The sequence below is a fragment of the Tachysurus fulvidraco genome, chromosome 17 (genome assembly GCF_022655615.1).
Source record: "Tachysurus fulvidraco isolate hzauxx_2018 chromosome 17, HZAU_PFXX_2.0, whole genome shotgun sequence".
NCBI lineage: Eukaryota > Metazoa > Chordata > Actinopteri > Siluriformes > Bagridae > Tachysurus > Tachysurus fulvidraco.
The window spans coordinates 4,998,837-5,016,312 of record NC_062534.1 but is presented as its reverse complement, the minus strand read 5'-3'; the positions used below and the strand labels follow the sequence as shown (position 1 = coordinate 5,016,312).

Here is a 17,476-nt window from a genome sequence, read left to right as displayed (position 1 = left end):
TATTAAAGACCACACCGGCTAATTCGGTCAGAGCATAGATTAAAAACCACATGACAATACATACCCCATACAAACTATGAGCTCTGTCTGTGAGGCAAAGATCTTATTTTAGTAAACAGACAGTAAACAGACTCTCTCTCTCTCTCTCTCACACACACACACACACACACACACACACACACACACACACATCAATATTTTCTCAAAATTATTTTTTGCCAGGTAGCACCTCCAAAACTACACAAAAAAATCCCAAGAACTCCCTGGGTACAGATTTTATTCAAATGATTTAAACATCTACAATATCAATCTGCTGCTATTTATTAGAGCCAGCTTGCTTTTTAATTCTTGATCTTTCCATCAGAAAAACACATTAGGACCACATTAATTATTAATTATGCCTCATTTACTCACTCGAATTGTTTTTCGGTTATTGAATTTTGGAATTAAACCAAGGAAAATTCCAGAGACCAATTAAAGCAGCTATTAAGCTCTAAAGTACTCAGAAATACAGTAGACAGAAATACACGGATACTGAGTGCCAGTTTCAGTCTGTAGCATAAACTCTCCTGCTTGATATTATTTTAATCTCATGATCTTTTATTTTCCTCTTACCTTTAAACACTCCTACGTGCCATCATATACACTTACGTCCTCAAGTTTAGATTGTCCAATATGGAAGGTCACTTGGTGTTTTAACATCCAAACTTTTGGACTTTTTTCCACAGCTTCCTCTTAAAACTGGGCTGAAAGTCTTTCCTGATCTCTCAACACTCACCGTCGTTCTTCGAAGAAGGATCCACTTAATATTGTTTCTTTTCCCCCTTTTATGTAATTGTACTTTGTTTGGTTTCACTGGCACAAAGGGTTTTTTTTTCTCCTTAATAACAAATTGTATTATTTATTAGTATTATTTATCAACCTGTTTTTGCAAAAACATCACTAAGAGCTTCATCAACTGTGTACTGGTGGAAGTTAGCTGAAGATCTTTATATATCTATACAAATCTTTCAAGCAATTCCTTCCAAAGCAGCACACGCAAAACACAAAGCCATGCAGTCACGACTAGTCTAGAAATTTCTGAGTGCTTTTATTCAGCATTATTAAGGTGTGGTGAACGTTTAGAATTTAATCTTAATTTTAATAAAGTTCAGCTAAGCTGTAGATTTCAAATTAATTTTAAACTCTAATTAAAATTTCTAAAACAGTGGACATTCTTTAAGCTTCATGACAGAAGTTAAACTAATGCCTTTACAGTGAGATGCTTATATTCCTTGCACTTATAATGATTTCTGTATTAACAGATCTATTTTCCCTCCAATTATATAAATAATTAATTTTTAAAAAAAAGAAAAAAGAAAAAAAAAGTGTTCCTGGTTTTCCAAATTTTGCAGATTTGTCCCACTGAATAATTTACAACCTATTGACAAAACAATCCTGCGACACATTTGTTTAAAAATTAATCGTTTCTCAGACATGTTAAAACTGAGCACCTTGGTTACTTAAGCAGTCATACGTTATAGGAGTCGGTCACTATAACTGACTCGGATTCAGATGATTCACATGATTCAGCTGTGTTGTCGATGCAACCTAATGCAAACATCATTCATTCCCAAATCACTTTACTGTTGAAGTAACTGCTACACAATTTATCATTTATCATCCTACGCTCACACCACTATGGCATGGGTTTGATTTCCAGGCAAGGAACCAACCCAGTGACTGAGGAATTAACTCTGTGCTGTTCCCAAAAAATAAAACGAAAGAGCATCCGATGTAAAACCTGTGTGAAATCAAAAATATGAAAATCACATGATGATCTGTGGAGTCTTTGAATAGGGAAAAGCCAAAAAAACCAACATCCTTTGTGTCAATGTCTATTGTTGAAAGTGCTACACAAGTAGAATTGAACTGAATTTCATTCCTGTAACGTTACTACACGTTTTCTATTAGTTTCTTTAGTCGTCTACTTCGAGCCTGAATATCTTTATCCTCGGTGTAAACAAAGTGCTTAGTGTAGGGATTTGGAGTGTGTGTGAACTCACAACTCAAGCTTTTCATCTCACACACACACACAGTTCAAACTTTATTACAAAACATTTATTGATATTGTCACAGAACAAAAACATCCATATATTCAAATCAAGCTGCAGTACAGGATTTTCACTTAAAAGCAGGAAGAAACGAAAGCACACGATAGGAGAACGCTAATCATCCCTGATTTTTTTTTTTTTTTTTAAATCGAGTTTAACTACAAGCAAGTAAAAGTTGTTGCATTCAGACAACAGGATTTAGAAAAACGTACCCGCCTCTCCGTGGTCTCGGTTTCCCTATACATAGATGAAAGTACACCAGTGCTTGAGGAGGCTTGAAAACTTGGTCCGAAGAGGTCAGTGTGTGTGTGTGTGTGTGTGTGTGTGTGTTGTCTGTGACTGTGATGCCTGAGAGAGTATGTATGGGGGAAAAAAACAAGATGCAAGATATCAGTGTTGCTCTGATAACTTTCACTGATCAGAATGAGCCACCAAAGTACACTGTTTCCCCTGAACGTGAACAAACGTGAATGAAATTATAAATAGCAAAAATATCATTGTTCCATTGTGAAGCAATTAACATGAGTTGGAAATGCTAATTAACAGACTTTTATTTGGTGAGCTTTAAGGACCTGATCCAAAGCTTTTTTTTTGTTATTTTTTTTTACAAAAATATACATTTTGTAAGCTATTCATAATTATGTTTCTCATCAACGTTTGCGTGAATGAACTTCGTAACTCTAAATGACGTTCAGTGAAAACATGGTGTGCAGGATGGCGGTTTATCCTTTGCGACAGTTTGCGTTCTCAGAATCCCAGCTCACGTGTGCGACTTCAGTCAGAGCCAGACTCTTCCTCCGAGCTTGGAGGTGTAGAGGCAACTTCTTCCTCATCCTCATCATCGTCTTTAGCAGCCTGTGAGAGAGAAAGATAAAATATTACTTCCTGTTTGTGCTATTATTAACCGAAGCCATGGTTACAGAAGTTTTTACAGCCGTTTTGACCTTGCGCTTTTTGCCTTTGCCGCGATCAGAATCGGACGAGCTCTCCTCGCTTGAAATGAACTCTTTGCTCTTAAAGCTTTCGTTTCCTCCTTTGTCTCGCTCCTTCTCTACGACGCTCTTCCTTTTCTTCTCCTCCGCTTTCCCGACTTTCTTCTTCTTTTCACTGCTGCATGGCAGACACAGGGGTAAATCTTATGTCTGACAAAATGTGACATCACTCACTAGGACGTTAGCTTAATGAGGTTTCTTGCACTAGCATGAAAACAGATTTATACCATCAAATTAATACGGTGTTCTGTATAAGCATAACGCTGTGAAAACTTTCTTCAAAATATTTATTTAAATCTTCCAGAACATTCCAGTAGGTGTGTGTGTATAAATGCACGTGCACATGACGATCAGTGATGGACAGGCCATTTGACCAGGGGGAAAAAAAAAAAAAAAGTGTTCCTGGATTTCCAAATTTATTTAGGAAGAGAGGAAATTTGCTTAAAACTCTTGAAAAGGTTAAACCACCATGTCTATATCTCTGTGTGGCATTTATATGCTCACGCAAGCTCACAGACACTGATGCAGATGAGGAACATGTCATAGATAAACTAACTTATCTGGAATCTTTCATCTTAACTAATAAAAATAGTCTGTGTGACACAAAGAAGGAAGGTAGGGTGTATATACTTTTGCACACTGCTGTACAAAACTAAGCAGGCAGATTGCACAGAGAGCTGACTTTTTAATCTGTAGATAATTAAGCAATCAAGTTGAAGTTTGTGTGAGTGCATTTGTGTGTGTCTCACTTGACCGCAGATGATGAAGCTCCTCCGCCACTCTCTTTATATTCTTTCATTGCTCTCTCGTATTGTTTTTTAGCTTCTTCTGCCTTCCGTTCCCACTCCTGCTTGGATATAGAGAAAGCTCAGGTTCAGTAAAGTGTGCTCAGATTAGACATGAGATTGTCAGTGATGTTAAACAGAAGACTTTTAGGGACAATGCTATGGGAGTTTAAGTGTTACAGGAAGTGATAACTGTCAGGGTGGAGCTCGGTGTGGTTGTGGGTTTCAGTATGAGAAGGTGCATTATAGCGGTTTTGTGTATTGTAAAATATTAATTTATTAGTGTTCTATGAGGAGAACTTGATCCTTCTGATTGTACATGACCATGCAGTATCATTAGACCGACCTCCTTGCGGTTTTTATCAATCTGCTTCCACATCTCGCCGGCTTTCTTGGAGATCTCCGTGACCGAGATTCCTGGGTTCTCGGATTTGATCCGCTCCCTGTTCGCATTCAACCACAGCATGTAGGCACTCATGGGTCTTTTAGGGGCGCCGGCATCTTTCACCTTCTTCTGTTATTGAAAGACAGCAGATATTTGGGCTCTACATTACTGATTTTGCTTCTGTTTTTTTCAGTCAGATAAAAAAATCCTGCAGATTTGGGGCAGGACACGTTGTGTGACGATCTCAGCATGCATTCAGCATCAAACATGAGTACAGCCATTATAAGGGTCATTTTATATGCGCGTCTTCACTGGGAGGAGTTGCTAGTTCCTGTGTATTCAAGCAGCTTACGCACACAAGCGAACAAAAAAAAAAGGTTGAAAATTCTGTAAAGTATCTTTAATTCTATACAATTTCTTGATAACACCCTCTGGTAAATCTTGGGTTTTATGGGTGGATATAAAAAAAAAGAAAAAAGTAAGTTACATTGAAAATTCTGCAAAAATACAATTTGATTTATTGAGGGAGAGAGGGATGGAGACGGGGAGAGGGAAAAAAACACAAATAAATAAATGATATATTAGGGATTAAAAGCGCTCGGCTTAGTTTATATTGTGCATATAATTTCTTTATAATAATAATAATAATAATAATAATAATAAGTTTAAAAGCACATTTAAATATCTGAGTTTTAGAGGCTTAAATAAACCAGCTGCTTTAAAGATGTGCACTTTTTTATGCGGAATGTAAAAGCTACAACATTGAGTAAACAAATAAAACAAATCAGAAGGGTCAGATTTTGTCCTTGACTTCGTTTTACGAAGCAGCCGAATTGCACATTCGGGTCTGAGATGCAAACGAAAGCCGTGTTTATTGTCTGTAGAAAGATAAACCATCTTCTTGTTTATATTTACATGCATGTGTGCAGTCAGTAAACTTTAAAACTATTGTTAAAGAACTGAGACTGTTCTAATATAAACAGCACAGTGGTCAGTTTCTGGGCCCAGCAACATGCGCTTGTCTGTGCATCACTGAAACTGCACATTTCACAACACACCAGGAAGTAATTATGCTGCACACATGGGTCGTATTAATTGCATTTTTATTTATTCCCTTGGACACACGGAGGGTTTTGTGCCCAACAAAAAAATGGGAACAAACCTTTTTTTTCCAGCTCTGTGGGATTTTGGTGTCTGTGCATCATCAACGCGAGACCAAAAAAAATGACTTGCAAACACAAGCATATTGGGACGAGTGCTGTAGGTTAAACAGTAACAGATTTTCTTTCCTTTCATTGAGCGTTCAGTGGTAAGGCCACCATGTCTGATCACAGCTAAATGACTGTTATATACACACACACACACACACACACACAAAAAAAACCACACACCATGGCCATATATGGACGTTTGGGCTAAAGAAGCAATTAAGGACCAACCAAAAAAATTACCTACTACTAAATTTTTTGTGGAATTTACCTCTTTGCGTGGTTTTCTCTCCTTCTTCTCCTTCACAGGTTTCTTGGGCTTCTTCTCGACTTTTTTCTTCTTCCCTTCATCCTCGCTGTCATCGTCCTCATCCTCGCTGTCGCTCACCGAGGCATTGCTGTCGTATCTAAGAGCATTTTAAAGACTTTTAAACAAACAGTCACTATCAAAACTATCAAAGGAAATAAAGAAAAAGAATTCAAATCAAGCAAGTTAAAAAAATAAAAATAAAAACTCACTCTTCAGCAATATCATCATCTTCCTCAACAGGATTGAAGGACTCGTCTGCAGAAAGATTTTTGTTATACAGAACTCAGATACAAAGCAATAAAATTAGAGAGGTTTAGAAACAGAATTAAATGGATTAAACGTAACAGTGTGGATTTCAGATGCTACACATGAACAGTGTCTCTCACCGCTGTCACCCTCTGACTCGTCACCCTCCTCTCTGATTTTACCCTCCTCCTTCATCCTCTCCAAATAAGCATCGTGCTCATCCTCGTCGGAGTCGCTGTAGCGTTCAGTTGCCTTTAAGTCCTACACACACACACACCCCGCTTCAACGACTGCAGTACACTACCCTATCCATAAGAGGGCGATAAATAACTATAGCATTTACATTTACAAGTCATTAAGTACAAAAAAAAAATTCCAACCCCTGGGGTGGTTAGATGGTTAAATTCAGGTTTTATTGTCTCTAATGAGGCCAGGTCACGCACACACACTGGCTACATCTGTTTATATACTATGTGATTACTTTACCTCCTTTAAGCCTCTGTTCTTGATGCTCAGCTTCTTGGCATTAACAAAGTCGAACAGCTTGCCGTATTCCTCTCTAAAAGACAGAGAAACACGACAGGCGGAAAACGTAAATGAGGATATAGTTTGGGGGGGGGAGGGCCCAACAATGTAGATACTCAACATGCAGTAGTGTGGAGAGAATTCTGGGTAATGCGTACCTCTCGATGCTGCTGAAGGTGTACTGGTTGCCCTGCTTGGTCTCGATCTCGAAGTCGAAGGAGCGCGTGGTGGTGGTTCCTCGGGCAAAGTTCACGCAGGAGATCTCCTCGAAGCGCAGGTGCACTGGGGGTTTGTGCACATAAATAAAGCCCCTCTCTAAAGGATACAGCAGCCCTGAGGTAGCTTTGTATGAGCATGTGATACACTGAGCACCTGAATGACTGCAGACACAGAGAGAAGGAAAAACTGATGTACGTCAAATCATAACTTTAAATCTGCAGCTAATCCGGTTGTTCAGAAGGTGTGGATTAGAGTTTCTATAAGAGCCATCATGACTGTAGTAGTCCTGGATATGGTACATAATTTAACAAAGCGCACGAAGGGGACATTGTTTAACACGTATGAAAGGAGTCTCCGGAGTCAGAGGACAAGCTGCAAGTAAGTTTTTCCACTATGGTTATTTTTTAAGAATGAATGATGTTGCACTTTTGTGGTTGCTTGGTAACAAGCTGGATTTCTTTTTGTTTTTTCCTCCAACAAGACAAGCATATGAGGGAGATAGAGAGAGAGAGAGAGAGAGAGAGAGAGAGAGAGAGAGAGAGAGAGAGAGAGAGACTGGTGATTCAAGTGATAACATTCAACATCGTCAATCTAACTATAAACAGATTAAAAGTACTTCTTGGCAATCTGCTGCGGTATTAGCAGAATAAAACATTTCAGGATGTGCTTTTACAGAACAATCGCTTTGTTTCTCTTCACTCATGCATCATCTGTTCAGTATTAAGCAAAATAATTAAATCTTTTTTTCATTTATCAGTTTCAGGAATGGTTTGGGATACTGATGGGGAGGTGCTTTATAGTCTAGCAGACTGCATACATGGCAACCCAGAGTGTTAGACTGGAGACATAAAAAGAAATAAATAACATTTGAAAAAACAAACAAAACAACAACAAATCTGGTTAATACACTCTGACACCAAGCAGAGTGGGCACAAACATGAGCGTTACAAGGTCAAACCTCTTCCTATCCTCTTCCTACCCCAGGGATTCCAATTAAAAAAAACCCCAAATGACCAAAATTCTCATTCCTAGAGCTTTACAGAACTTTGTGTTGGATCCAAAGCAGCTTTCAAGTTTTTATAGAGGAGTTCTTCCTAAAAATAGAAAATCAGCACACAGCTAATTGAACAAACCTGAAATGAACTTTGCCCACTTCCTAGAGATCACGACTGAAGCCATTAAAGAGAGCATCTGTTCGCATTGAGACCCTGAAACCACAGCTAATGCTTTTCTAACTGCTCCGTGATGTGAATGTGGGTGTAGATGCATGCGTGGTCTCACCCCTGGAAGTTTCCGGGCACCGTGATCTTTCTGTTCACCAAAGCCTTCATGACCCTGCTGACCATCTCGTACAGAGAGCCAGACATGTGCTTGTTCAGCTTTCCCTCAAAGCGCCTCTCCACCTCCTCCCTTTCGAGAGAGAAAGAGAGAGGTTAAAAAAAACAAAACAATTGTGTCTTAAAGAATCTGACAGAACTAAGGGTTTGCAGTATAGCTGACAAAATCAGTCTAACTGTAACCAGGGGGCCTTCCCCCACCCACAGAGAGACAGACAGACATAAAAGCTGTGTTTGGGGGGGGGGGGGGGCAAAGCTACTCACTCGCTCATGCTGAGAGTAAGGTTAACGTCTTCATCTTTGGAGAAGAGGAGGATGAGGAAATGATAGCGTGTCTGGCCCTGCTTGATGGGTGGATCCAAGCTGATCTGAACGAGAGAGAATCACAGGATACAACACAGGAAGAACAATGGTGTGGGTCACACAGAAAAAGCTGTGATGTCATAAAACATCATTTACAAATCTCTTACTGACACACAGGCATCCCTTTCCACACCTTAGTGTTTATGTTTCTACACATTATACAGAAAATCATAAAACAAACATTTCAGTTCAGTTCAGATTAATGAATCCTCACAGCAGCAGGAGTCAAGATTTTTTTTAGTGAATTGATGAACCGCTGTGATTCATGTTCCCTTCAGATAAACATTTATATTGCTCTAATAAAGCTCAATTAATACATTCATTTTACATCTGAAATAAGTATCATGGTAAGTAAATTTCAATTCAACACACGTCAGTGGTTGCAAGTAGACTAGATAAAAGGGGGAAAAGGAAATCAGGTAAAAAGCAAACATTTAAAGGTGTTTATTACAGTGGGGATTTTATTCACAACCTTTTAATAAAGTAAAACAAAATATTTTTATTTTTCAAGTGCAAAAAAGTGGAAATTTATAGATTTTTTTTTTTAAGTTAAGCTAAAGTGTATTACATGATTGGGGGGGGGGTTGGAAACTCATCATCTGGTACTAACTGTTTCTATTTTAAAGCTCAGACTTCTCACTAAATCTAGTCGAACCGTCGTAAGTTTTGTTGCCTGAGCTTTGTTTATAAAATGGTGAAAATATGGGAAGGTCCTAATTACTCAATTAATAAATAATTATAAAATAATAATAAAGAGAACATTTCTCTCTCCACAGATCTTATCTAATGCACCTTTAACTAGCTTTACACAACATTGAACTGCTTATTAATGTGCTTGAAAAAATAGAGAAATTGTTGCAGGCATTTCTTTTTTACTTTTATTTTATGCTACTGACAGATACTCAGCTTACTGACAAAAAAAAAATATGATGAGTTCTTGGTGTTGGTGTCAAAAACACCAAACCAACCCAGAATAAGTATAAAGTATTTTCAAAGGAGTCCCTGACTGTGTTTACTTTGTGCCAGCAGGTGGCAGTAACACCTTCAAAAACACGCTGGATTGACAGTGCACTATTTTCCATACATTTCAATCTTTCAGGGTTCTAGTCAAAATCCACACTCACCACGAAGAACATCTGCCGCTGGTCCTTATGCGGCAGCAGGAATAGGCGCAGGACGGTAGTGTAGGGGATCTTATAGTCAAATGTCTTGCCATGAAGATGTAGGAATGCGGGATAGATACGAATATCGTACCTGAATGAGAGGAGGACAGCCGTGGGTCAGTTAGCGGTGCGTGGAATACAGGAAAGAAAGAAAATATCAAATGTTCCTTCAAATTTCTAAACGTTAGGCATCGTGAGCGTTTTATGTAATGCAAGGAATCAGTCAAGTAAAATCTTAAGAGCACATTTCCATCAAAATGGAGGTCATGATGTGGTTACAATCCAAAATTTAGAACAAAACATGATTTTACTAAAAAGTCTGGGTCATCCTAATTTACATGTGATTAAAATCAATTGTGAAAGTGGTACGAAATGCAGTGTGTGTGAGGGTTTTCATGGTTATACCTTCCTCTGGGTGTAAGGCACTGCAATTCTTTGAAGATACACACAGCATCGCCGGTAGCCTGAATAACATCTGCCTGAGTGAGAACATTTTGGGCAAAGACCTGCATACGAGAGAGAGAGAGACAGACAGACAGACAGAGAGAGAGGATTTATTTATCTGTGCTTTGTATCCATGATCTCTACATACATTTGATTCTAAAGACAATCAGCCATGAAAGTTAATACAGCTGGCCGGAGGCCTCTTTCTACATTGTGAAGGTTTCTAAAGAGCTTTTGGGGGCGAACTAAAGTACAAGAGTCCTGAATTGGAATAATACAATTCTTAGAGGACTTCCTGTTTATTGTTCATGATTACACTAACAGCATGAGGCAAAGCTGCAGTAAAGAACAGCGTGTTTTGCTTTAATGCGTGAAACAACGCTAAGTGTAATTTATTCCCCAGTGTGAATTTGGCGTACCTCTACAGGGTCCGTGCCATCGTCTCCGGTGGAGGGCGGGACGTAAAAGCGGACCTCCATGAGCGACACTTCGGTGTCGTCGTTCTGATGGAACTCCACCGTGACCTCGTTCTTCCCTGTGGTGCACTGGGACACGTTGGCCAACGGGATCTCGAACGCCGGACTCTCGTTGACGTCGAACGTCAGCAACGGCCCTGAACGCATAACGCACAAAAACAACAAAAGTTACAAACAGACCGAGCGACAACAATTTTCTGTTTACAGATGCATGTTATATATTGGAAGAGGTTAACAGAGGTGTTGTGTTGCGTGTTGGTCTCGGAGACGTGGGCCGCTAAAGCTGTGAGAGGCTAAACATGTGGCTGCAACACAACGTGAATGTTGCAATAATAATAATAAAAAAGTTAGAGAAAGCATAATGCCATGGTCGTGAGAGATTCCTAACATTTGGACCACGTGTGGAGAAAACCTCTGAGATGGAGGAGAGCACCCTGCTGTCTGGACCTCCCCGATGTCTCCAGTAACCACCCAGATCAGTGGTTTCTCGTAGGTTCAACATGCTTATAAAACTTCTGGCCTCCCAGATTTCTCTATTTTAACTATTCATTAAGGATATATATTTTTCACCCTTATGCTACTTTGTTTTATGCATTTAATTGTGGTCTGATTTCCTTCAGTGCATTAGCTAGCTACATTATCACTCTTCATTTTCTTTATAACATTTAGGTGGAATTTTAATTTAATTTCTGTAGCCAAAAGTTCTCATTTGCGTGCATTTTCTAAATTAGTGAAAAATTGTTTTCGATTGTAAATCCGAGGCTCAGACCATGACACCGGTCATGAGGACGACAAGAGTTTTAAAAAAGAAGCAGAGCTGCTGTGTGTTTAACGTCTCTGTGAATGAATTCCCTAAACATTTTACAATTGGAAATGGAAACCAGATGGACATTATAGCTCAGATGCGACCTCTAGTGGATATTGCTTTGAATGCTACAGATTACACAGGTGTGGGCGTAAACAACGTGGCTCACGTTACTGCTGATACTTTTCATGCATCAACCAGGCTTAAGCCTGTTGTTTTCCATAAAATTTTTTTAAAGTTTTAGGTTATAGCAGCTTCCGCGATCCTTGTGTTTGTCCAAAGGTGTATATCCCTAAAATAAGTCCAGATCATTTGCATTTTGTGTTGGTATTTGAACCTTTTCCCCTGTTTGTAACTAAACACACAAATTCCAAAACATCCCGAATATTTCTCATTTGTTTTCACTTTGTTTTTCTGGAAGTTTGCTGCACGTTCTGCGACTCAGGGAATATTTAACATTTTATTTAGAACACAGTAAAGATCAGATTATATTTACCTGAGAATTTAGCAGTTCCCCAGTTCCATCCTTTCACACACATGTCCTTTTCTGTAAGCTCAACTTTGTAGTTGGACTTAAAAAAGGCGGAGATTTTCTCAAAGTCCTGTCGAGCAAAGAGAGCGTAAAAAGAATTAATTCTTGCCTTCCAAACCCCCTGCCCTCCGTCTCCCCCATCCCTAGTTCAATACCCCCCCCCCCAACTAGCTTCATTAATAAGAGGTCGGCTGACGGCACTGCGCCCCGCGGCCCTCTGGGATGTTGGAGGTGTGCGTAATCCGGCCACAGGCTCATACTGAGCGCGTCCAATCAGACTGTTTATTTATCCAGCACCGCACAATCGCTTCCACATGTCACACTAGCGTTGTGCATGTGTGTCTGAGCAAGACAAGAAGAGAAAGAACTACAGAGAGAGAGAGAGAGAGAGAGAGAGAGAGAGAGAGAGAGAGAGAGAGAGAGAGAGAGAGAGAGAGAGAGAGGCTGAGACACACATCTGCACACTCAGCGTTGCTGGTGAAGAAAAATGTTGCTTACAATCACACACACACACACACACACTCTCCCTCCACCTCCTCTCCTGCTTTTATACACAAACCTCAACTTTCATTACAATGCTGCTTTTCCGTTCTTAAATTAGCGCACCCCCATTGTAAACTAGCATAAACATCAAGATTCAGCTGAGCCATATATTTAACACACATACACACACACGTGTAACAGAGGACAGATCACATTGTGTTAGTTTGTCACGAAATGTTGTGCATTTTCCCGGAATGATGGTGCACCAGGAAACTAATAAAACACACTCCCACTAAGACGGACACACACACGCCACTGATTAATCCCGGAGAAACTCGACTCGTCCTTTTTCCTGTAGCATCTTGAATTACACAGACATAAACACTGAATATCTCTCACACACACAGTTTTGTTTTAAACATGTCTATTTAACATTGACCTATTACATCAGGTTCTTCTGTAGTCCAACTTAAACACGATGCTGTGTGTTTAATTGGGAAAATCACCAGACTGATTCAACTCATCACCGTATCTGGAGCACGCACACAATTTCATTAATAACAATAAATGCAGCCCCAGTTCTATAGTAAAATAAACATATTAATTAAATAATAGAGAGCACACACACACACACACAGCGCATTGATGATTTTGGAATGGGAGCATTCCTTATATAAGAAATTAGTAGGGTAGAGGACCAGTATCAATATAAAGATATTAATAAAGTGATATTTTTGTATAAAAAAAAAAAAAAAAAAAAAAAAAAAAAAAAGAGAGAGAGAGAAAATTCTTTGGTGAAAACAGATCAGATTACAACAGACTAGAACGTGTTAAACTAGAACAAAAATTCATTACAATTCGTGAAGAAACTTTGCTTACGAGGCTTCAGCTCCTCAAAGCAACTAACATGACTTAACACCGATGACCTTTTAATGCCATTAACCGTTAGCTAAAAAGTAATTTTTCACGAAAAGGAAATAAATATATCTTTCCCCTTCGGACGCTTCTTACACGTCCTCCATTCATTGTCAGACAAAAACAGACACCGAGCTATGTTTTCAGCTCTGTGATCAGACCAGAGAGAATAAATACAATGAAGTACTTAAATAAAAATTGTTGCACTTATTACAAAGGTCTGTGATCTGATATGACAAACATCAAGCTACAACAATTTTAACAGATTAACAACGTTACTGGATTTTCATCCAATATTCTAAACACTAGGATTTTTACTTCAATTATTAAAATAAGGCTGATTTACACTGTACATGACGTTTGTGCCAGTAATCAGACTATAGGATGAAAATTCTCACGATAATCCAGCAACACAAAAAATGACCTCGTCTGTGATTAAGTGATTACACTAAGTAAAACCTCTGATGTTCTCTGATCATGAGAGAACCATCTTTAAATAAATGTGCCTTTAATTATTTAGCGTACACAAACTGCAATCTAATCTTTTTCTATTCTCCCTCTGCGGAAGAGAACAGAGTGGTTGAAGATTAGAAATCGTTCACAAAACAAAAAAAAATATTTTAACACTAAACAACTTCCTGATGGACTTTTTAAAGGACGGAACGACTCAAGTGGATGTTTTCACTTCATCCCTAAGCTGAAACACTAACAGCAAACGATCAGATTCTGTAGACGAACTAAATGTTTAAAAAAATGGATGAATATATTTTATACATACATACATACATACATACATACATACATACGTGTATGTATGTATGTATGTACATACATACATACGTGTATATATACACATATACACACACACACACACACATTATATATATATACACACATACACACACACATACACACAACACACACATACATACATTATATATATACTGATACATTGACTACAACACATCCTCAGTTCTTTACCGTGTCTTTAAACCCGTCATATTTGTAGACATGACCATTGCTTGTGGTCAGTTTGATCCCATGTCCCAGACAGACACGACGCCACTGAGCATGAGACACATCATGGGCCTGGATACTGTCCACTTTTCCTGTCTTACTGCTTTTGTAGCTCACAGACTGTTTGCTGAACCTCAACCTGCCGTCATTCTGTAAAAAGCATAAACACAGCATGTACATGTGTGATATTTAATGCACAGAGAACTTCGTGCTGATTCAGGTGCAATGAGAGAGTGTTTGTTTCTCACCCAGAATCCTTTCACCTCCTGATAAATGTCGTTAAACTCCAGAGTGTCTCCCATCTCTGCTTCATGTAACACACACACACACACACACACACACACACACACACACACACACACACACACACACACACACACACGTGTCTGCCTTCAGTAACCGTTACATACACACACCTGTAGACTCTACATCCTCCTGTTTCACAGTTTTATATCTAAATCACTACTTTACACAATCTCCTGTTGTTAGCATACAGACAGTGAAGCATGCTAACACAACTTAGCTACAACACTGCTAGCATCTTGTTTTTCATTAATATCACAACAAGGGCATAAATATGACATACTTCACAGATAAAAGAGACACGCCATTAAGTAATATTTGTACTAAATGGTTCATACGGATTTAATTCGCAGTTTTAAGTCATTAAAACGTAAATAAAGGCGAAACTGTAGCCAAACCTTTGCTCCCCCTTTTCCCGCGTGAAACGTCCGGGAACAGCCAACAACCACCCGGAACAAGAGCGTATTATTTCCGGTCTATGACGTAAAAGCACGACACAGAGAACATAAATATTGATATTGCAAAGTTTTTACTAGAATTTTCTTTACTGATGAGATTTTTAAACGTATAAAACTTTTAACGTATTAACTTAAAAAACGGAACTTGTGTCGTGTTTGTAAATCGATTTAAGTTACAATTAAATTAAAAAGGGAATAAATAAGCCCATGAACAAAGGCACAAAGATGTTATTATCATTTATTAGCTCATATACTGTAGGATAGAATCAGGAAGAGTCCTGAGTTTAAAGATGTAAATATGACTTGTTTATGCAACACTACATGGCCAAAAGTTCACTTCAATTCAATTCAGTTAAATTCGACTCAATTCACTTCACTTTGATTCAATTCACTTTGCTTCAATTCGATTCAATTCCCTTCTCTTCGATTCAATTCACTTCAGTTCGATTCAATACACTTCACTTCAATTCGATTCAATTTACTTCGCTTCAATTCGATTCAATTCACTTCGATTCAATTTACTTCAATTCGATTCAATTCGATTCGAATCAAATTTATTTGTATAGCGCTTTTTACAATTGACATTGAACAAAACATAGAACAAAAGGTTAATATAAAGAGTAATAAAGATTAATATAATACAAAAAATTCAAGAATAATATTAGGTATATTTAAATGTGTTTGTATTTATCCCCATGAGCAAGTCTGAGTTGACTTGAGGTGACTGTGAGGAGGAAAAACTCCCTTGAATAGTAAAGGAAGAACATTGAGAGGAACCAAACTCAAAGGGGAACCTCATCCTCATTTGGGTGACACTGGAGGGTGTGATTATAAATATACAGCCTGATAAATGTATTGATGAGGAGGTTGTTGTTCTCAAAGACTACATGGAGTTGGTGTCTCCTCTTTAGTATAGCAGATTCTAACTAGAGCTGGAACATCTCTTGATGCCTCAGGATCCTCACAGAAAGGTTTGGGCAAACCTAATCATGACACCTATATGTGGTGCTTTTTCCAACTGTTACTACAAGGGTTAAATCACACAGTTATATATGATGTCTTTACATGATGTCATTTTACAAATCCTCTTTTACTGGAACCAAGAGACCCAAACCCTTTACAGCACGGTGATTTGAGTGTCCTGCACAGATGCTGTCCTTAACTGAACCCCCTCAGGATAAACTGGAATACTGACTGCACCCCAGATCTCCTCACTATCCTAACAGCTTGTAGATGAATCAGCAAAGCTACAATGTAAAGGGAAGTCCTCACAGAAGTGTAAAGGTTATTATAATGGCAAAGGTTGAACCAACACTGTGTTCATGAGCATTGTTTTGGAACAGGCACATATGGGTGGGATGGTCAGGTGCCCATTTACTTTTGGTATCTGTATATTATTTTAAAATGCATGTACATGAAAACTGTGAGGAATTTATCTTTATTTGAATTGTTTTGTGTACAATATGTACCCTTGGTATATGTTGTGTTTATATATTGTTATTCATGCATAATTAATGATAGATTTGAATCCTCACCACGAATGTAAATATTATCCATTTGATTTACCGAATCTTTCCTGTCAGCTCAAAACAGTCTGGTCATTTCCAGACTAAGTGCGAAGTGAATAAATATACCACGATTATTGTACAGTGATCCGCAATGTTGTAAACACGGAAGGCCACCAGAGGGCGACAAAGTTCTGAAAAGATGTCAGTTTACACGTTATCACAAAATAACTTTATGTTAATTTTATTCAATTAACTGTATATTAAATATAGTCAGAGGATACACGATTGGCTCAAGACAACACGATCCGTAAATCCGCCTGTGATTGTGTTTGTGTGGGTGTTTGTGTGTATGTTCGTGTGTGTGTGTTTGTGTGTGTGTGTGTGTGTGTGTGTGTGTGTGTGTGTGTGTGTGTGTGTGTGTGTGTGTGTGTGTGTGTGTGTGTGTGTGTGTGTGTGTGTGGACAGGTAAAGGTGTGGTAAAGAAATAGAACTAGACAGGTAATACCAGAGGTATGATACATCAAAAAATAATCTAAAGAGTCACTTAACCGGAGCCGAAAGAGTCGAGCTATGATTCTTTACTATAAATACATACCTACAATTTTTACCAACACTACAAGCAGACCTATTTTAGTCCAGCTTAAATATGCTATTTTATTAACAGTGGCACGTATGACGAGATGAAGTGTAGTGTTGTGTGGAGCTATTAAATGTCTGATAATAATAATTCCCCCGGGCGCTTTGCGGTTTGGAGCCTCGTGGCCGCGCTCAATCAGACTCTGATAACAGACACGGTGAGAGAGGGGAGGGGGGTGTTAGAATAGAGAGAGAGAGAGAGAGGGGGGGGGGAGAGAGGAAGAGGGAGAGAGGGAGAAAGAGAGAGAGAATGGCGAGGAGGAGAAGGAGAGA

General features: G+C 38.7%; 1 protein-coding gene across 4 annotated transcripts; it reads right to left on the bottom strand.

Moving 5' to 3' along the window:
* Positions 1-2,078: 2,078 nt before the first annotated feature.
* On the bottom strand, positions 2,079-15,093 carry ssrp1a (structure specific recognition protein 1a). 4 transcript variants are annotated; one of them, XM_027154726.2, is made up of 19 exons: positions 15,000-15,093; positions 14,547-14,602; positions 14,263-14,448; positions 11,848-11,953; positions 10,490-10,683; positions 10,032-10,132; positions 9,588-9,717; positions 8,365-8,468; positions 8,045-8,173; positions 6,703-6,924; positions 6,506-6,578; positions 6,160-6,280; positions 5,983-6,028; positions 5,735-5,870; positions 4,217-4,384; positions 3,835-3,932; positions 3,038-3,203; positions 2,858-2,948; positions 2,079-2,441 (listed from the first exon to the last, which is right to left on the bottom strand). In XM_027154726.2, exons 2-18 carry the CDS (start codon positions 14,598-14,600, stop codon positions 2,868-2,870), a joined length of 2,115 nt encoding a protein of 704 aa, XP_027010527.1. In that variant the 5' UTR covers positions 14,601-14,602; positions 15,000-15,093; the 3' UTR covers positions 2,079-2,441; positions 2,858-2,867. The 4 variants fall into 4 exon arrangements, with proteins under 4 accessions (XP_027010527.1, XP_027010525.1, XP_047658503.1 ...); XM_027154724.2 differs by having other exon boundaries at positions 2,079-2,948; XM_047802547.1 differs by having other exon boundaries at positions 2,079-2,948; positions 3,038-3,200.
* Between the last annotated feature and the right edge of the window lie 2,383 nt (positions 15,094-17,476).